Source organism: Perognathus longimembris, chromosome 14 (genome assembly GCF_023159225.1).
Source record: "Perognathus longimembris pacificus isolate PPM17 chromosome 14, ASM2315922v1, whole genome shotgun sequence".
Taxonomy (NCBI): Eukaryota; Metazoa; Chordata; class Mammalia; order Rodentia; family Heteromyidae; genus Perognathus; species Perognathus longimembris.
Window position 1 is genome coordinate 54,298,980 of NC_063174.1, and position 20,941 is coordinate 54,319,920.

Genomic DNA, 20,941 nt, shown 5'->3' on the forward strand with positions numbered 1-20,941 from the left:
TGTAGCTGAGTTGCCACCCGCCATGGGCCATGAAGCACGCACCGTGGGTGGGGACGTGGCACAGGTCAGCCTCAGAGGGGTTGGGGCCATGGGAGGGCTTCTGAGGACTGGCCTGGCCCAGCATCCTGGGGCCAAGAGGAGACGAGGCTGGTAGCTGAGCTCAGCCAGAAAGTGGGCCCTTGAGAACTCTTCCCGGGTGGGGTAGGGAGGGTTGGGGGGGGGGCGGGGCAGAGGGCTGATGTGGAGGTTGGGTGGGAAGAACACAAGGCAGGTCCAGGGTAGCTCAGTGGTCGAACACTTCACCATCACGGGTTCCACCCTCGGCAAATGGAAAAACAAATCAGGACTCCAAGGCCTGACTTCATGGACATCTTCTCCTTGCCTGAGGCTTTCAGGTTCTAAGCAAAGGCCTGTTACCTTCAGCCCTTTGCTTGCCTGGGCATCACCAGCCTGAGTCCCTTCACAACCTGCCTCCCTCCTGCCCTGTTACCTGGGCAGTGGGATGCAGAGAAGTACCTATGTGTGTGTGTACGCCCCTCCCTGCCTCTGTGGAAAGCGCCCACAGAGGTGGCAGGGCATGCCTGGACTGTGTTACATTGTTACTGGGTGGTAGCAACCTGTGTTACATTGTAACTGGGTGGTGGCAGCTTGTTACATTGTAGCGGAGTGCCAGCCAAGGCTAGGGAGCTGTAGGTACAAATCTCTGACTATGAGAAGATGATCATGCCCTTGGTGCTTGGGGGAGGGGGGTGGATTCTAGCAAGATTTAGGATCTTAATTAACCACGGTACCAGCTGAATCCTGCCGAGGGAGGCTTGTGAGACGACATTTAAATGCCAGCATGCTCAAGCAGCATGGGAGGAGAGCCCCGCTAAGTTATTCAGGCCTCCGTTGATCTTAGCATGTGCTGTCTGTGCTGTCGGTGGGATGAAGAATTCTCTAGACCCAGGTTTTCCAGGAAAGAACATGTTGTTAATTCCTCCCCCCACACACACACACTGAGTTCAGCGTGTCACCCCCTGGGGTCGAAATCCCCAGGCTGGATGGGGGATGAGGCTTCCAGTCTGGCCTCATCGATGCAAACAGGGCGGGTGGATGCAGATCCCGAGCCCCGCATCCGCCTCTCCCGGTCTACCTAAAAGGAAGTCGGAAAAGAGAGTCGCGTTTTCATGAAATTTGGGTAGGAAACAACTTCCTGTACTTCGCATATGTCTGGCGTTACCTCAGGAAGAAAGAAATGAATATTTCATGGTACCCACTTTTAAATCAAACCGCGCCCCGTGCTTTGATTTAAAACTGCCTCCTTGCTGGTCAAAGGCGGGGCGGGGGGGGGGCATCTTGAGTGGAACCTGGCTGGCATGAGTCATTGTTGTTATTTTCCTCCTTTTTATTTTTGTCAGATATACAATTAAGACAATTGTGATGGAATTTACTCATTGCAAAGAGATGAGACCTCAAAACGGCTTGAAGAAAGGTTTGCACAAAGAGGAACTTGCTGGACAGCGGTGGCTCAAACCTAGAATCCTGGCTACTCAGGAGACTGAGATCTAAGCATCATGGTTCAAAGCTAGCCGGGGCAGCAGTATCCACCGTGGGTAACTGACCGCCCCCCCTCCAATCCAGTAGGAGCACTTCTCCACAAGATGATAGGCAGGTCAGCTCTCTTGGTTTCCAGCCAGCCTGAAGGAAACCCTGGCACCAGGCCTCCTCTTCCCATGGCCTCTCCTCCTTTGCTTATTGACGCGTTTGCTATCACTTTGCAAATACAAACGGCAGCTTGTGTCAGCAGTCTTCTCCGCGGCCGCCAAATGGAAAGCACAGATTGTGTTCCGAGGCCAGCGAGAGGCCAGCGTGCAGGGCCGGGTAGGTTGGGCTCCCCACACCCTGAGAGGGTGCTTATTCAGCGTATAGACCTGCCTGGCTTGTCTTGTGTTATCCGCCAGCAGATGGGAGCCCGATGTCTTGAGGAGAAGTTTTTCTAAGTCTAGGGACCCCTGCGTTCGTAGAGCCTGAGTGTAGAGACAAAGAACTTAATAGCAGTGCAGAACGACTGTGGTTATGGCATAGCTGCCTTTCGAGCACGGAGGAATATACTAGAAGATACCACACTTGTGGCTCAAGAGTCACGGTGAACTTTGAAAGGGGCAGCCCTTTAGAAGTCTATTCCTCCCTCATCAACAGAGTTACACTGTGGCAAAAGGCTGTTACTGCCTGAATTCAAATCCTGACTGTGCTTTGTGCTGCATGGCCTTGCGCAAGTTACTTAACCTACTTCTGCAATCGCCCCCCACCCCACCCCATCCCCTGCCAGGTGTATATCTATCCAGCAGGACAAGAAGCTGTCTAGGATGAGGTGGCCATGTCTGCGGGACCCTAGACATCTTAGTCCTGCCCGTGCAGAGTCATTCGCTCCCTGCCCTCCTGGGAAGTCCACTCTCTGCAAACATCAATGCCCACACGGGATCTAGGAAGCCCAGCCGGGCTGCTGGCTCGTTTCTCCAGGAGGGGTTACATACAGCGCGCGCCCCTGCGCTGTGATCACCGGGCGCGTCTCCGCTTGTGGCTGTGGTTCCGGGGAACCATGTATCAGCTTGCTCTTATTGCAAGGCTCAAGGGCAAAGCCAGGCAGGATCGGTGTTTGCAGGACAAGTAAGCCCTACATCAAAAACAGGCGTATGGTTTGTTCCCTTGACCCCAGCAGACAGGGTCAGGACAGCGGTGTACCATTGGTCCTTAGATGAGCCATCTGAGCTGGGAGGGGGACAGCCCCTGGCTATGCGGGGTCATTCGTCCACAGGGTGAGCTTGCCCCTGTCCAGGTCTGTGCCCCTGGTGACAGCCATGGAGAGAGTCCCGGCCCTCTCCCTTTCCTGGGTGGGGTCTGGGGTTGCAGCCGGCACCCAGGCTTCCGGGCTATCCCGAAGCCTGCGCTTCACACATCCAAACGTCACGTTGTTCCTTTGTGGGTGAGCGACCGCAAGCACTCAGGGGGAGCCCCCACCTGAGAAGCATGGCCCCAGGCTCCGCTGTCTCTGTGCTCTGCCATCTGGGACAGGTGGCTTTTCAGGGCCACATGCAGGCAGAGGGGAGAGAGAACACACACACACACACACACACACACACACACACACACACACACAAGGTGTTTTCATTTTATCCCACCTTATTTCTTGGCCAGGTGTGTTTCTCTTGTGAATGGAGACAGAAATGATTTACAGCGAACAGAAGTGCTGAATTGTCACGGGAGTGTGTGTGTGCGTGTGTGCGTGTGTGCGTGTGTGTGTGTGTGTGTGTGTGTGTGTGTGTGTGGTTTCTCATGCACACGGGGGAAGAATGAAAAGGAGATGACTGAATTTCCCGGGGATTAGGATCTATTATTGTATTTGTTGTGGTTTAATAAATAGAGCCTTCTGGGTTTGTTTGCATGAGGAAGCAGCCCGACTTGATTCTTCTAGAAGAGCTGGCAGGGCCCAAGGCTGGACACTTCCCAGGAGCTCTCAGATGCCCCAGGCTTCCCCGGGGACCCTGTGGGGGCTGCTGCCTCAGGACATGGCAGGGGGGTGGGGGAGGCCCCGGGTGGAGAAGCCCCCGGCAGCGCCACCCCTGCTGCTTACAGGCTGGATGGCCACAGGAAATGATGTCCCCCTTCTGGCCCTCAGCGTCCTCATTTGCAGAGTGACACTGATGGACCTTCTTCACAGCAGACCTCTCCTCTCCTCCTCCTCTTGTCCCTTCCTCTATACTCCCTGCCCCCAGCCTGCCCCCCCTCACCCCTTCCACTTAGTCTTCACCTCTGTCTTAGCTTTTTTTAGTTATTTTTTCAATAGGGTCTTAGGCTGTTGTACAAGCCATCCTAGACCAACCTTTGGCCTCCTGTGTCACATAGCTGGGATGAGATCACAGGCATGCACTACTGCTCCCATTCCACTGGTTGAGATGTGTCTCATGAACTTTCCGCCTGGGCTGGCCTGGAACTGCGAACTCCCAATCTCTGTCTCCTGAGTAGCTAGGATGATAGACAGGAGCCATTGTCCCCAGCCCCAGAGATTCGTTTTATAAAGGTACCACTTTAACGCGAAAGTCCCCTACACTGGGAGTGTCAGAGCAGCCTACACGGGGAGTCCTTGCGGGGTTCCAGGCTCTCCCTCATCCCTACTTGAGTGCGCAAAGCAGCCACTGAAACCACGCTTCTTTCCATCCCCATGCCAACCCAGCGGCTCCTGCCAAGTCCTGTGTCAGGGTGGAGTTTTCCTCCATTGCACACTTGCCCTTACCAGGATGTGCAACCTCACCCCAGGCCTCCAAGCCACAGGGGCCCCCTGACCATGAACTGGAACTGGGAGCCAAACCTGTCCTCTTTACGTCGATTCTCTCAGGTATTCCATTGTAGCATCACAAAACCAAAATGGTGGCACGTTACACATAGCATTTCATCTCCTTCTCATTGCCAGCCTGGGAAATATCATCAATGCCTGCTCATAGATGGGTGACCAGGGCTCAGAAAAGTCCTTTGGTCATAGTCATACAATCAGACTGAAACTTGGGCCATCCAACCCTCATTCGCGCTTGACTGTGTGTGGTGGGTGGGACCTGGGTTCCCAACTCATGACTTCATATACAGAGTGTGCAACTTCTCCCTCCCTCCGGCTAGCCGTAGGGACTCTGCAGAGGGGGCGGGGCAGTCCAGGGAGATGCAGACTGTCACCACGGCCCTTTGTGAGCACAGAAAATCTGCCCACACAGTGGAAGATTCTTGCTAATTATGGAAATAAACACACAGCACACCAATGAACACAAAGCCAGGGATGTTTTTGTTCTAACAGAGCTTGCTAGAGCAAGGGAATGGGCCACCATCACCTACATTGCGCAGATCCTTAAAGTCAGGGGAGCGAGGGAGGAAGCTTTGTGGTGGATAAAGGGGGCTTAAGGTGGGCCCTTGTGGGAGGTGGCTAGCCTGGGGAAGCTAAAGTGGGGGACAGGAAGCAGAGCATTTTGTGACATTGGTTTGGAGAAAGGGGGCTCATTTCCCAGGGCTGCTGAAGCAAAGAACTGCAAGTGAGGTGAATTAAAACAACAAACATGTATTCTCTCCCAGTTCAGGAGTCTCAGGTCTGAAGTGAGGGCCTTGGGATGGACGGGTTCCATTCTCCTGCAGGCCCCGAGGAGTCTCCTCTCTGCCTCTCTCTTAACTCCTGGTTTGGCTTATATCTGTGTCACTTAATCTCTTGTTCTGGCATGCATGGCCTGTCCTATGTGTCTTTGTGTCCTATCTTCTTATAAAGACACCTGTTATGGGGTTCAAGGGAGGGGATTCCCCATCCCCCCAATAGCCCTCCACTCAGAGACAGTCTCAAATAAAAAGATGAAAAAGATGGATTTATTTGGGGAAATAAAAAGCAAACTGACTGGCCAGGGCCACAGCACAGACTTGGGTGGGGGCTGGAACCACAACCCAAGCTGCAATCAGGGTCGGGTTATAAAGGCAAATCCCACATGGTCAAGCCTGCCACACACAGGTGGCCAATGAGGTTAGAATACTTACAGAGCATGCCAGGTCACACGCAGGTGGCCAATGGAGTTACAGTCTGCCACATAGTATCTGTTTGAACCAACCTATCATTCTAGTTAGAATTGGCTCTCGGATTTTGGGCGGTGGGGGTGGGGGTGACTATTGTTCACAGCGAGGGGGAATCTTCCCAACTGGGTGGGGCCCTCGGCCCTATAGCTCAGGGGTGGGGAAGATCATAGTGAAGATGGGGTCAGCTTCTGCTCTCTTTTAACTAATCTGAAATGGTCTGTCTGGTTCCCCTCAACAACACCCAAATTTACTATAACGTCATTTCAGTTTAGTTACTTGCCATCTAGAAAGACCTGGTGGTCTGTTACGTTGTTTCCCTAGCTAAGTTCATTTCTTGAAGCCCCTTCTGCATGGCGGCACTGGAGCGAGGCCTGTAGGGAGGCAGTTTGGGTTCGATGTGGTCCTCAGGATGGGACCCTCGTCAAGGACGACTGCTGCCCCTGCAGGCGGAGGAAGAGGTAGCAGGCGGGTGTGCCCTGAGAGGAGGCTGAGGGGCGAGCTCGGAAGGGCAGTCTCTCCAGAGTCCAACCCTGACACACCTTGGCCTTGCAGCATCTGAACCTGAAAAAAAAAATCTATTTCTATAGTTTGTGATGTCAGGCCTATATTGTTTTGTTCTAGCAGTCCTTAAAAGTTAATATACTTTATTTCCAAATGAGGTCATACTCTCAGGTCTCCAGAGTAACAAATGGGGAGGAGGACCATGCAGCGCAATGGAGGGAGCCGGTGTCACTTTCTCTGGCTGAGCTGTTAGTCAGCTTTCCAGCACTGGGCCAAAATACCTGAGATACTCAGCTTATCAAGACCAAACAAAGCTAGTTATAGAGGGTCTAATTCACAGTCACTTGGCCCCATGTTCTGGGCCAACAGAGAATGCAGCACTTCATGGCCAGGAGGGCTAAACAACTCTCCTTGCAACCAGGAAGCAAAATCAGAGAAGGAGGAAGGTGTGAGGTGGTGCAAACCCCTTCCAGAGCATGTCCCCAACAGTCAAAGGACTCCCCACTCACACCATCTCTTGGACCACTTCCCTATCGCAACCTCAGGAACACACGCCTCTAACACACGAACCTCAGGATCCAGGCAATAGCGGTTGGTCTTGAGTTGGGAGTGGAAGCCCGGGTGGGTGTTGCGCATGGTGGATGGAGCCCTGGGCCCTGGGCCCTGGGCCGATGGCAATAGAGGCTGTGGCCTGATTTCCTGTGCTAGCTGTGGGTCAGAGTTCTGTTGTCCTGTTTGAGCTTAGCAGGGTTCATGCGTGCTCCTGGCATCCAGGGTCGTGTCTGAGTAGCTGCGATGTGGAGTGAAGTGGCTGGCCTCAGGGCTCTCCCCTTTGCGATGGGGTACAGGATTCTCAGTGGGGTGAGGGCCAGGGTGTACAGCATCGGGGCAGGGAGGGAGTGATGATGGTTGGGATGTCCCTGTCAGGCTGATGAGCCTGTTCTCCCTCCTGGTAGACAGAGTAATGGGGAGGAGGGCGGGTGCTTCGTCCAGCTGTAAAATTCCATGACTACAGCTCCTGTGAAAAACAGTTCTAGTGCAGAGGTTCCCAGTCCTTTATTCTTTTCTCTTTTTCTTTTTCTTTTTTTTTTTTTGCAGTGCATAATCTCTTTAACTGAGAGAAAGCTAGGAGTTAAACTCCTTTTTATGCTGGTTAAGCCAATGGTTTAATTATATTTACTCTTATTTGGGACAGGAGGGTAATGGAATGAAACCATGACATGCCAACTGTTGCGCATGAAAGGTATAAGATTCTTAGCAAAGTTATTTTAAACCAAAGAATTCAAGGAAAATCTGATTTCTTTTCCTTTGGTTCCTGGCGCTTGGGTGGTTTCTAAAACACATACCTTATGTAAGTCGCAATGATCGAAATCTGATGCTATTTAAATGACTCCCGAGCCTGCAGTCTCCTTTTGGGAATGAACGGCAGGGCTTAGAATGCAAGGTTATTTTTAACCTTGCATAGAAAGTGAAATGACATGTTTGTGGGCAATTTCTCCTTAAAAAAAATAATAATTCACTTTGCAGTTTACATTCCCTGAAGAGAATGGACTAATTGAAAGGTTTAAGGGAGATCAGTGTCTGCAGAAAGCACATCTCTGTCAACAGCTTTACAGTTGGCGGGCCCTCCGTGGGCAGCAGCTGGAAAGCTGTTTGGGACGAGCTGGTACCGAGGACACGGCACCAGGCTGGCTGAGCCCCCAGGCCTTCTGGTCAGAGCACCTGTCAGTCACTCTCCGGTCTGCATATGAAGGAGGTAGAAAGCCAAATGCTCCACTCACCAGGTGTTTCCTGAACACCAGTTTAGTGCCAGGCTATGCTGAGACTTGGTAGTTCAGGCCTGACCAGTATGGCTAGAGCAGGGAGCACTGTGGGCTAGAAAGGCCAGAAAGGTTGACAGGGTCAGATCATGAGGGGGATTGCAGAGGTCTGGGCAAGGAAGACCTGATTCCTGCTGGGTAGAAGTAGAAAGGGGCAGACTGTGCATGGACTTGGGGGTGGGGGAGGGGGAGGGGAGGTTCAGAGGTCAGTAGAGTGGCCAGGACATCCTGCTAGGGGTGGAGGTAGTGGGTAGGTGGATTCCAGAACAGCTTTGAAAGTGAAATGCCAGGCCCCCCCTGGAGGCTAGAGAGGCAGGTGTATCCGTCAGTGTTCAGTATGAGACAAAGAAGACATTCTAGGTTTTTCATACAGAAAGGAACTTGATCCAGAGAGTTGGGTGCTTATGAAATTGCAGTAAAGGGCTAAAGGGAAGGAACTATGGGAGGTGCTTGGGTCATAAGGACTTGACCTTTGCCTCCAGAATCAGTGCCTTTATAAAAAATAAAGGCTCCATTAGCCGGGTGCTGACGGCTCACACCCACAATCCTAGCTACTCAGGAGGCTGAGATCTGAGGATCACAGTTTGAGGCCACTCTGGGCAATAAAGTTTGTGAGACTCATCTCCAATCTGCTGCCAGAAAACAGGAAGTGGAGCTGTGTATCAAACTGGTAGAGCACTAACCTTGGGCAAAACATACTCAGGGACAGTGCCCAGGCCCAGAGTTCAAGCCCTAAGACCAACAACAACAACAAAAGAGAGGCTCCAGTGACCTTCAGGGTCCCCATCACCATGTGAGGATGCAGAGAGAATGTGCCATCTATGACCAGAGGCCTTCATCTTTGACCTCCCCACAGAATTGTGAGAGACAAGTTTCTGTTGTTTACTGCCATCCAGGTTAGCCTGTTTTATTATAGCAGCCCAAATGGGGCTAATGGAAATGAAATAACCAGAAACATCCAGTGCCCAAATCAAGAAGTGAGGCCTCCCAGTGGATCTCTATAGTCTTGGTTGCCAGTGGACATGACAGCAAGAATACTCAGCCTCCTTCTTCTTCGCAGTCACCATGGTTAATCGAACTTGCTTCACCATCAGAATTGTAGCTGCAAGAGAGTCAAGGCACCTCAGAATAACATGTAGGGCTCGGATGTGGGACCATGCAGTGTTCAGCCTGACACCTGGAGCTGGTGTCCCAGCAGAAAGGTTCACGGAAGAAATGGAAATAGATGCTGAGTGCCCGGTGGACTGTTCAGAGGAGGCATCAAAGCCCCTGTCATAATTTCCTTCCTGTATACTATGGTTTCTGCCATCCCCTCTCCTCTGCAGCCTTCCAGCAGGCGTTGGTGTGTAGAGCAGGGCAGTAATGATGGAGACGTCTGTTTCTCCATCCACAGAGGGCTGCTCATGGAAGAGGGCCAACAAATGGTGTTCATTTGGATGCTGGACGTGTCAGGTCTGGATCTCAGGGAAAGACTGTAATTGAGGAGATGTCTGCAGAGATTAGTAAGTCAAAGCCAGGCACAGGAAGTAGAGGGAGAAGAGGGCTAGAGACAAAGTCCCATGAATACCAGAATCCTCGGGTTCCAGAGGATGGGGACCTTCTGTAGCAGAAAGGGGTTAAAAAAAAGCCAAGTGCGAACATTTCTAGAAGGTAGAAATATAACCTGGCTAACTCTCCAAGCATTTTGCTAAGGGAAGACACTGAGCTCAAAAACCTTTTTGGCGTGACGCCACTGGGAGCACATTCTGGGAAGTAACTCTAGGGAAAGGAAACAGTGCCTGCCATGAGTTTGGGAGCATGGAGGGGTTGGCCACAAAAAGCACAAGGGAATCTGGGGGTGATGGGACTCTTTCTTCTTGGGGAATGTTGGTAGATTCACAATTCTATGCAGTTTTCAAAAATCCCATAGAAATACACCCCTGACTGGATTTTAAAAATAGGTGGGTGGGTAGGTAGATGGATGGATGGATTGATTGATGGATTGATCGATGGACCAATGGACATATGGACAGATAGATGAGGGAGTGGATAGGTGGATAGATGGTGGGTGGATACAGAGATGGATGAATGGGACATGTTTATTCATTCAAACACATATACACTTATTAACACATAAGGAACAACTGTTCACAGCTACTAAATGGAGCCCAATGAAGATGAGTGACAGGTTCCCCCAGATTAAGAGACTATAAAATGGGGGAGCTGATCTGCAGATGCATTTGACTTCCAGGAGACTATGCACCTCACTTTCAGGACCACAGCTCTTAAAGCTTCTGGGAAAATGCAGCCTGCTTCTTTGATAAAGAAGGCCTTGGCACACACCTATTGAGGGTAAAAAGATCAAGGTAGGAATGTCCAGGGGATGTCCACTAGTGGTGGAGAGGCCCCTCTGAGCACTGCGGCTTTGGCAAAAGCCTGGAAGGGTGCCTTCCCTCCTGTCCCCTCTCCCTGCCTCGCCATTCCTGGACTCTGGAGGATGCTGGGATCATCCTTGCTTCCTTGAGCTCTGCTCACCTGTAAATAAATCTCTCTTCCCTACGCCTGCCACCCCCGGATTTCTGCAGCTTAAAGGCTTAGGCATGACCTCAAATGCCATGTGTGCCTTGCTTAACCACCCCTCTCCCCTCCACTCCACCATCCCTGGCAGGGATTTGAGCAGTGGGAGCAGGCTCAGGCTTCTCGGACAGGCAAGCATCATGACCTTGAATGTGGCTCAGGCCTCTCAGACAGACAAGCATCATGACCTTGAATGTGGCTCAGGACTCCTGGCCCCAGCAAGCTATGGGAGGAGAAAGAAGGCTTCCTCGGGGATCTGGGTTGACACTGTGCCTGTGTGCAGGTTCTCATGAGGCGTGTGCTGTCTGTCACTCTCGGTGGCTCGCTGCCCTCTTCCTTTCTTTCCTCATCAAGCTGGTGTTGCTTGCTCTCTTACCTTCTCAAATCAAGGCCGGACATGCTCTGGAGCTGAGGGGACAGACGGTGCCTGTAGGTCCAGAATCCTGACATCTCGCTGTGTCCTCACGGCCATCCGGGTCTGCCATCTCTCCTGCTTCATGGTGAAGAAGCGTCAGCCCTGGTGCTGCCAGCTTCCCAAGGCCACCTCCTGACACCTAAGTCCATCTGCTCCTTAAGTCAGTTTCTGGAGGGTTGAGAGTCCACACCAGTTTCAGCCGTCAAGTAACCTCTGCCCGCCACAGCCCTTGCTAGCCACACAGTGGTGTGACAGCCTTGTCCCCTTGCACAGGGCAGGTGGCTGGACCCGACAAGCTCCTAGTGGGAGAGCCTGGGCTGCAGGATGGTTGCAGTGTGGTTTTCATGCCCAGCCCTTGTTCATGTGGCTGGGATCCTGAGCTGGTCTCCTCCCTCTCTGTGCCCCATTGGGAAACTGGAGCAGACGGGACTCAGTGCTGCGTCCCTGGGTTCAGGATGTGCTGGGGACTGAAGTGAGTGCCAGGAATGATGGCTGTCACAGCTGGGCACTCTGCTGCTCACCTGCTGTCTTTGCTGGAAAAATGAAAAACACAGATGCCATCTCCTCTCCTCCGTTGCCTTCCACCAGGCATTGAGGTGCAGAGCAGGGGATGTGTTTCTCCCAAGGACAGGGCCATTGATACCTTACCCCCTCCCTGCGAGAGGCCAGACAGACTGGCCTTGGTAACTTCTCAAAGAAGTCACTAGCTCCCAAAACACTGGTTTCAGAGAACCAGCAACTGTCTGGAATTCTCATGGCGAAAATATGTATCGATCTGCACTGAAGCATCCCAGACGGCTCCATTTGTCCTGTAACCATGATCCTGGCCACAGGAATGTCGACTCTCTTAATAATTCTCCATCTCTGAGCAGACAGACCTTGAGGCCAATCCATGCCCTTGGATCAGCAAGCAGAAATTCTATTACAGAAGTTTGATTACCAAGGGGGTGGGAGAGAGGGAGGGAGGAGGGAGAGAGGAGGGAAGGAGTCTTCATTCTCATCCATCACCTCTTGTTTCAAGGTGGGATCATTTTCTGGGTGCTTAGGGGGAGCTGCTGATTTCTGCTCCTTGTTGGGAGGATTTGGTGTTAAAACTCCATATGTTTTAATTATGTTTAAATTTCCATATAAGGGAAAGAGCTTTGTGTTCATAGCCTAGAGGATGGATTTCTGGGTGGGACTTTGGTGTCCAGGTCCCTGAGGGTGGGTGAGGGTAAGGTAACAGGATTTTAGGACAAGGTAATAAGGTGATTCCACAGTTTATCTTTTACTGCTGTTGCTTCAGTTGGTTGGTGAGGTGTGTTGAGGACCGACAGTCTGCAGAGGTTGGGCCTAGACACAGGATAGGATGGAGAACTGGGCAGTATGGATCTGATCTTTGCCTTCCAGAAGCTTCCAGCCTAGCAAAAAATATGTATCTGTTGGTCATCTCAAAAGTCAGAGGAGGTGAGAGGGGACGGCCTCTCCCTTGCCTGGGGCATCGTGAGATGCAGTTGCTGCGCGCTGCCTGGAGCCTCAGGGATGGTGATTGAACCCTGCACATTTGGATCCAAATTTTTTGAGTGATCACATGCCTCATGTGCTGAGTATATGAGTGAGAATGAAAACAGCTGGGCCAGATGCTAACTCTGGGTTATTCTCTGAAGAACTCCCAAAGCCACAATATCCAGTATCTCCATATCTTTGTCAGCACTTATTATTAGCTATCTTTTGGACTGTAGCCATCATGGTGGCTGTGAAATATATCATACTAGGGTGGGTTGGTTGGTTTCAAAACACAAAGCATAGTTGTAAAACCCAATCAACTCGAAAGGACTGGAATACCTGTGCATAATCCAGCATCCAGAACTCTCTCCTAAGAGCGTTGATCTACCTTGGACCAGGAAACTGCTGGCCTTTTCTCCTGCTGGCCAGTCGGAAGCCAGTGGGCTGGGTGGCTCCAGGGTGGGTTTTCATGGCTCAGGGATTGGGGCCATGGGTCTCTAACTTCTGTCATCTCCTCCTGTCTTGCAGCTATTCACGAGTTCCCCACAGACTTGTTCTCCAATAAGGAGCGACAACACGGAGCTGTCCTGCTGCATATCCTTGGTGTGAGTGCTTCTCAGGGGTGAGGTCCCCAGGGTGGCACGGCCAGGGCCTGGCTGAGATCTCAGCAGGGCCTTGTTATAGATCCAGGAGGAGAACAGATACCAGGCCCTTTTGCCCACCAAGAAATGTCTGAAATCTGCTAGGCGACCTGGCCCATGTCACACAGCTAGTGGCCCTGGAGCCCACATAAGAACACAGTTCTGTGTCTCACTATCTGCTTTTGTAGACCAGGGGGTGACATGCCTGCTTGCGCATTGGAAACAGAGGTCAAGGGCATGGTATGGCGCATAGGTCATCCTACATGCCTACCACATGATTCCTGTGACTCCTTCAGCTCTGGCCGTCTTCACCTGTCATCTCTACCCCTCCTCCAGCACTGGGGGTGGGGATTGAAGTCCTGATCTCTCACCCTGTCAGGGTGGGTCCTGAGTCTAGAGACACAGCCACTAGTGATCTCATTACCATACAAGAGGCCCAGCTGCCACGGTCCCAGGGGCTTCGGGAGCTGTGTGCCAGGATCCTAGGGCCAGAAAGGGAATGTGTTTTCTTACCATGTATCATGGAGGAAGAGGAAGTCTGAGTGCCAGTGGCCTGGGGTCTCATCCCTACTGCTTCTCAGCACATTATTTTCCCTCTCTGAGCCTCAGTTTCCCCATCTGCCAGTGAGGAGATGGAGGGCACAAGTGTCTACAGTGCTAGGTTTCCGTCTTCGCTTGTCCCCAGCCTCAGGCTAGCAGTCTGATTTGGGGTCCAGTGGGCCCTGGGAGAGGCCCTGGGGGGCCCTTGCTGACCCTGTCTCCTTTCCCTCCCAGGCTCTGTACATGTTCTACGCCTTGGCCATCGTGTGTGATGACTTCTTTGTCCCATCCCTAGAGAAGATCTGTGAGGTACGTGTGAGGGGCTATGGGATCTGGTGCAGCCTGGGGTGGTGGAGAACCCGGGGCACAAGAGTGACCGGGACAAGGAGGCCATGGTGAGATGGAAAGACGGATGACAGACGGTCCCACCGAGCCCCAGGCATTGCCTCACCCTGAAGCCACCAAGCACTATGACGGATGGAGACAGGGCACCCTGTAATTATATCACTGTGCCTAAAGAGAGACCTACCTCCTCCTTTCCCCCCACGCCTGTCCCTCAGGCCCCTCAGATAAAGCCACTTGGCTATTAGGGCTCCACCATCCGTGAAATGGGAGTTAGGGGAACACTGGCTACTGCAAGTGGCCTGTGACTATTTCTGCCACCTGGTGGTGACCCCCAAGAAATAGTTAGTGGATCCTTGCAGTGTTCATTGTAGTGACAAGATACCTTACATAAACAACTTAAAGGAGCAAAGATGTGTGTGTGTGTGTGTGTGTGTGTGTGCACACGTGTGCATGCATGAGAGTATGTGTGTGTGTGTGTGTGTGTGTGTGTGTGTGTGTGTGTGTGTATGCCAGTGCCAGTGCTGGGGCTTGAACTCAGGGCCTCCCACTCTTGTTTGGCTTTTTTGTTCCAAGTTGGCACTCTATCAATTAATTGGGCCACTGCTCTGCTTCTGGATTTTTTGCTGGTTATTTGGTATAAGTCTCATGGATTTGTCTGCCTGTGCTAGCTTCAAACCACCCTATCTCCATCTCCTGAGTAGCTAGGATCGCAGCTGTGAGCCGCTAGTACCTGGCTTAAGGAGCAAAACTTCATTCTCTCTAATGGTGGCCGAGGCTTTAGTCCCTGTCGGGCTGGCTGGCTCTGTCGCTTTTGGGCCCTTGGAGAGGCAGAGCGTCATGGCAGGAGGATGTGGCCCTTCCTGATCACAGAGGCCAGGAAACAGTGAGAGAGAGCCAGGAAGGGGTAGGGGACTGGGTATGGCCCTCAAGGACATGTCCCCGGTGACCTTCCTCCAGCTGCCTCCCCTCCCCCCTGCAATGCCGTCACGTTTATAGATCCACTGGTGGGTGGAGCTGCTGGTTAGATCGTAATGCGTGTGATCCAGTCACCACTCAGTGACAACCCTCCACTAGCCGGTGGCCCCTGGGGAATCTTGGGCGGGGTGTGGGGGGGGCTTTCCCATCCGAACCACACTAGAGAGTGATTACACATCGCAGAACCTGACCAGGCTGAGAGTTTGTGGAAGCCACGGCTTCGGGACTGGCCCCTGCCCTTTGGGGGTGACAGGAACCCATGGTATGTGACTGACGGCCTCCAGTGGAGAAGCCAGGGCCCCCTCGGGGTCAGCTGTCTCCCTTAGGATGGAGAGATGAGCGAGGGCGATGGCCTTGGTGCTAGAGGTGAGGAGCCATGTAAGGAGCTCAGTGCGAGCCGGCAGAGGGCGAGGGGTCAGGGAGGGATCAGGTGAGGCGATCGGGAGCTTCCCGGGCAGCGGTCAGGTGAGGAGGAGGTCAGGAGTTCTCACTGCGGGGGGGAAGTCTGGGGAGGCTTCAGAAGTAGGAAGGATTGCAGTAAGCAGAGAGGATGGGTTCTGCCGAGAGAGGCGAGCGGTGCTTGGTGGGCAGGCCGGGCAGCTGAGCTCCTGCCTCGGGGATCAGCATGGTGTCCCTCAGCCTGGTCAAGCCCAGGGCTCTGCCCCTCTGAGGCTCCTTTCTATAGCTGGCCAGCGGGAGGGAGAGGGAGCTAGCAAGTCCAGGCTGCAGGGTGCCCCCCACCTTCTAGATCAGGGGATGGGCCTCAGCCAGGTCTCGGGGCCTAGCGAGCGTTTGCAGCCTCTTCCCTACGCTCAGTGCTGGAGAGGAACTCTCTTGCTCCTCCTGCCATGGAGAAGGTGTTGTTTAGGGTAGGACCCAGGTGGGTGCTGGGCTTTAGACCCAACATCCTGGTGCCCTACAGGCTCTGGAACCCATCACTAGGCTGGTGGACCCTCATTAAGCGGTGCTGCCTAGCCCAGCATGATTTAGGGGCTAGGGACCCCACATAACAAACACCAGGGGACTGTCAGCACCCCGACCCTTCATCCATCCCCTCACCCGACATGCTAGGGTCCAAAGAGGGGGTGACTGATTCAGTGTGGGTGCAGGGTGCCCAAAAGACTTCATCAGGGCTCGTGCCACACCTGAGCACCAGTGGTCCCTTCCGTTTCAGAAACTCCATCTGAGCGAAGATGTGGCCGGAGCCACCTTCATGGCTGCAGGAAGCTCCACGCCAGAGCTGTTTGCCTCCGTGATCGGTAAGAAACGGCCAGCGGCTGGGACGAGGGAGAGGAGATGTGGAGAGAGCCTGGGCTGGGGCCAGGGGGAGCAGTTGTTAGCTCGGAGCCTCCGTTTTCACATCTGTACACCCAGAGGAGGAGGGGCTACAAGTAGATCGCTGATGTCTTAGGATGTGAGTTGCTAATCGCTTAGTTCCAAATTTAGACTGTGGTTTGAGTTGTGCAACTCTGTGGCTATACAAACTCACCAAATCCTAGTCTTTAAAGGGATGAATAACCACCTCAATAAAGCTATTCCCAAAACGGGGAGCAGCCAGGCACTGGTGGCTCACCTCTGCAATCCTAGCTACTCAGGAGGCTGAGATCTGAGGACTGAGGTTCAAATCCAGCCTGAGACAGGTAAGCCGGTGAGACTCTTATCTCCAACTAACCACTAAAAACCAGAGGTGGAGCTGTGGTTCAAGTGGTAGAGCACTATTCTTGAGTGAAAAACACCAAGCATCAGCCTGAGGTCCCGAGTTCTCCCTAGTACCAGTACAAAAATTGTGATCATTAAGAATTAGAAAGAAGAGCACTGGGGAGCTGTCTTGGCTCCTCCACTGTGGGGTGTTGTATTTGCTACTGAGAGCGACTTGCTTCTCTCAGCATGGGGGACCTGGGAGGGGCAGGCCGGGCCGGGCAGCTGGGGCCCACAGTGGAATCTTCTTTCGAGGCGTGTTCATCACTCATGGAGACGTCGGCGTGGGGACCATCGTGGGCTCTGCTGTGTTCAACATCCTGTGCATCATTGGAGTGTGCGGACTGTTCGCTGGCCAGGTCAGTGGCCGCCCTGGCTGTAGGGTAGAGGACGGGCTTCTCTGAGAGGGTTGGGCTCCCTTGCCTTGGATGTCCCCTATGTCACAAGTCACCCTCATTCCTTCTCCTGAGATGATCTGGGGGCCTGAGAGGCCTGGTCACTGGCAGCAGCCTTTGCCAGTCCAAGGCTGGCCATTTACTTTGTGTTGGGTTTTGGGTTTGTTTTTTGGGGGTGTTTTTGGTCAGTTATGGGGCTTAACCTCAAGGCCTGGGCGCTGTCCCTGAGCTCTTTTGCTCAAGGCTAGTGCTCCACCACTTTAAGCCATAGGGCAACTTCCAGCAACAGCTTTGAAAGAAGGGTCTGCTGTTGCTGGCCCAGTTCGAACTGTCCATCCCCACAGGCAGAAGCTGGCTTGTGGCTTGGCACCCACAGACTGCCAGAGGAGACTAGACTTCACAAGCTCATGAACACAGCCCTGCCTTGCTCAGGGAGACAGAGGTGGGCAGCCAGTCACCCCCCGAAGGGGCCGGAGGTGCCCCTTTCTCCATGTCGACAGCCGGCTCTGGTGTGAACCAGGCCCAGCCACTGCCTTGAAGGCCAGAGCTGCTTTTACCACCTCCTCAAAGATTACGGAGTTCCATTTTCTTCCCCAAATGAAACAGAGGGCCAGGGGCAGGCAGGGAGGCACACAGGGGCTCTCTGCATCTGGGGGGCGGGGCGGGGGGAGCTGGGCATCTGGTCCCCAGCCAGTAGCTGCTGACACCCTGTGCTGGGCAGGTGGTGCATCTGACGTGGTGGGCCGTGTGCAGAGACTCAGTGTACTACACGCTCTCGGTCGTCGTGCTCATTGCGGTGAGTACACACACACACACACACACACACACACACACACGGGGGGGGGGGGGTCCTGGGAAGGCACACTCCCCTGTTTGCCTGCCCCTAACAATGTAGCCAGAACCCCCAGCCCCCAGCATGGAGGTGCTGACCCCGCCCTGCAATCTCACAGGCCCTCCCCCCCTCCCTACCATGTACGCTTCCCGCAGCCTCGCCCCCGGCCCTCTCCCTGTATGCTGGGATGGGCAGTATCTCTCCGGTCACAAGGCTTAGCAAAGCCAGAGCCCACGCCATGGGGTCCTCCTGAGCAAGCTCACGCGGCTGCTTCTTGGAGGCCCCTCTGGTCCCCAGCAAGGCCCCTGCTACCCCCTGCCCAGCACAGGGTCCCTCTGTGTGGGCTCTGTGTGCTTGGGGTGACATTTGTTCTGCATTTGGAATGAACAGGCCCCGTTCTCTCTTTTGCCTTCCAGTTCATATATGACGAAGAAATCGTGTGGTAAGTTGTGAACATGTATGATTATTTTCCAGCATCCTGTTTACTGCCTTTGTTGAGGCTCCTTGAGAATGATTATTATTTTTAACCACCCGACACTAATTAACTCGGGGAAGTGAAAAGGATGTCATTCTGAGCAATCTTGTCTTTTTCCTTTCAAAGTGCTGAAAAACAAACTGTTTTCCTCACTATTCACACCCTGCCAGATAAGACAGAAAACAAAAATAATGACAGTTGTGGGGGGAGAGGAGAGGGGGATTTTGCACCAAGGACTCCAGGACAGGTGCGCTCCTGGGCTGGGGTGTGGCAGAGGTGACGGGGGGGGGGGGGGGGGGGGGGGAGGGGTCACGGGTGCCACCGCCCGTGGCGATCCACAGAATGCCACACAGCTTCCCAGCCCTCCCCCACCCGCACCTTGGTCACGGAGCAACCTCACCTGAGCTAGGGCTCTTACCACGAAAAGCAAACTTTCTGTTCTTCCAGCATCATTCTGTACATTTCTATGATGGTGTTCTTTTTTAAAAAGAAAGAAAAAGATTATTAAGTAGTGATACAGAAGGGTTTCAACTCCACATGTCTGATTATGAGTGCAGTGCGCCTTGACCAGTGTTACCCCTCCTATCATCCACCCCCCCTCCCATCCCCACTGTCAATTCAGGTAGGTCCATGTTTACATAATCTACATTGAACGGAGGGACTGTATTTGCTCCTCTTTCTTCCCCCCTTTTGTGTCCTCTCCTCGTTCCCCTCCCTGCCATCAAAAAATTAGAAAAACCAACCCACCGTGTTTCAGCTTCCTGATACTCATTTCGTTAAACAGAGTCGCTTGCTGAGAGGCGTGACTCCATTGGACTCCTTCCCTGAGTATCCCCTCCTTTAGTCGGTATGTGTAGACATGCCTATGGCCCCGTAGAAAAGCAAATGTTTCAAATGAAATTTTGGAAGAAAGTAAGTACAGAGACGCACATTTACGCTATGAATTAAGATACATACAGAAAGCACAAAGTGCAGAGAAACAGCAGGCTACGCCCTTGGGCTGAATGCCCATATTCATAAGCCATGGGAACTGCCTCTCTACCTTGCCCTTTTCTACTCCAGACTGGTGCTTTACCACTTGAACCACACCTCCACTTCCAACTTTTTTTTGCTGGTTAATTGGAAATAAGAGCCTCATCGATATTTCTGTCAGGGCTGGCTTCAAACTGGGATCCTCAGATCTCAGCCTCCTGAGTAGCTAGGATTATAGGCGTGAGCCACTGGCACCTGGCTGTTTCGGAATTTTGAGTGACCCTAGATTCATTTAAATGTGGCAGCTCTAGTCCCCCCAGGTAGCTAGGGGTTGGGACTTCACCTGAGTCCTGCAGACCCCTGTAGCTGAGAGCAGGGTCGCTTAGTCACCAGGAGGACTCAGTGATTGGACAGCTCTGGCTGGGACTTCTCACTCTCCTGCCTGGGGCTGGGGGGAGCCGAGGCTACCCCACCCACCACTGCCCTGTGCCACTCCACTCAGCCTACAGTGCCAGGATTTCATGGACCGTAACCACACTCTCCTTTGTGTCTTTGAGGTGGGAAGGCCTGGTGCTCATCATCTTGTACGTGTTTTATATTCTGATCATGAAGTAAGTGCGCTCTCCCTCCTCCTCCCGCTCACCCCTCCCGCCTTGCTTAGGGGAAGGGAGAGCCTCAGAATCAGAGTCAGGTTTGGCAGTCCCCTCTGGTAGACACTACGCCGGGAAGAGCCCAAGTGGGGGGGGGGGGACGGGGTGGAAGTTCAGGCACTGTTTTGGGATGTGGTTCCCACTTGGGCCCCTGGAGTCATGCTAATTGGCCAGGCAGTGTCCTCTGCAGTAGGGTAGCATCCAATCTTGGGATGTTTGAATGAATTCATTTAATACCACCCTTCAAAAACAAAAAAAGGCAAAGCAGCCTAACTTCTGCCCTAGGCTTCAGAAAGTGCCTTTTAGGGCCACTGCATAACACCATTGCATGGGTCCCATTCACGGGCCTGGGCACTGGGCCCTAAAACCACAACCACCACCCCGGCTCAGGAAACTGCCCAGGCTAGACCCCATGAGCGGTGCTTATCAGCCACTCAGAGAAGTAAAGTTCTGGTACCTGTTTCATCATATAGAAGGCAGTCACCAGGGGACAAAGGTTGTGTGATCCCATGTAGAAGTATCTAGAAGATCCAAGTCCATAGAGACAAACACAGATTTGGGGTTAGTGAGGAACCAGGGTCTGGAGTCATAGGGAGCTATTGATTAATGAGTGCAGAGCTAGCTACATAGCAATGTGAATATAATTAGTGCCACCCAAGCGTGACTTAACAATGAGAAATAAGTACAGTGACAAATTATGCTGTAGATATTTTCTACCAAAAGAAAAAACCCCACAATAAAAAAAACACAACCCAAACACTATGAGCAAAACCTTGCGTGGGCTCTGTGCTCCCTTACTTTAAAGCTTGTCGCTTTAAAAAGGGTGATCAACTGTCGAGCTGCAAGAGCATTGTTGTCCAGTGACCGCTCAGACTTCCCTTCCAAGAAGCAGCCAGCCCCAAGGCTGAGGGCTGAGAGCTGAGGGCTGTGCCGGCTGCCAATGCAGGTAGTGGGCCGCCAGGCAGCCCTTGGGAGCCAGAGCCCCTCCCAGGACCGAGGGAACAGACCTCATGACGCCCTCTTTGTGCCTGTCCCATGGGTTTGGCTGGACAGTTTTTATTAGG

General features: G+C 52.9%; 1 protein-coding gene across 2 annotated transcripts in view; it reads left to right on the forward strand.

Annotated features, from left to right (window-relative positions):
* Slc24a4 (solute carrier family 24 member 4) overlaps positions 1–20,941 on the forward strand; it is a 105,423-nt gene that overhangs the window by 50,891 nt on the left and 33,591 nt on the right. For both annotated transcript variants that reach the window (XM_048362049.1, XM_048362048.1), the window contains exons 3-9: positions 12,883–12,959; positions 13,770–13,844; positions 16,030–16,114; positions 16,809–16,912; positions 17,670–17,744; positions 18,197–18,222; positions 19,785–19,838. In XM_048362049.1, coding sequence (XP_048218006.1) covers positions 12,883–12,959; positions 13,770–13,844; positions 16,030–16,114; positions 16,809–16,912; positions 17,670–17,744; positions 18,197–18,222; positions 19,785–19,838 — 496 coding nt within the window. The remainder of the gene's footprint in view (positions 1–12,882; positions 12,960–13,769; positions 13,845–16,029; positions 16,115–16,808; positions 16,913–17,669; positions 17,745–18,196; positions 18,223–19,784; positions 19,839–20,941) is intronic.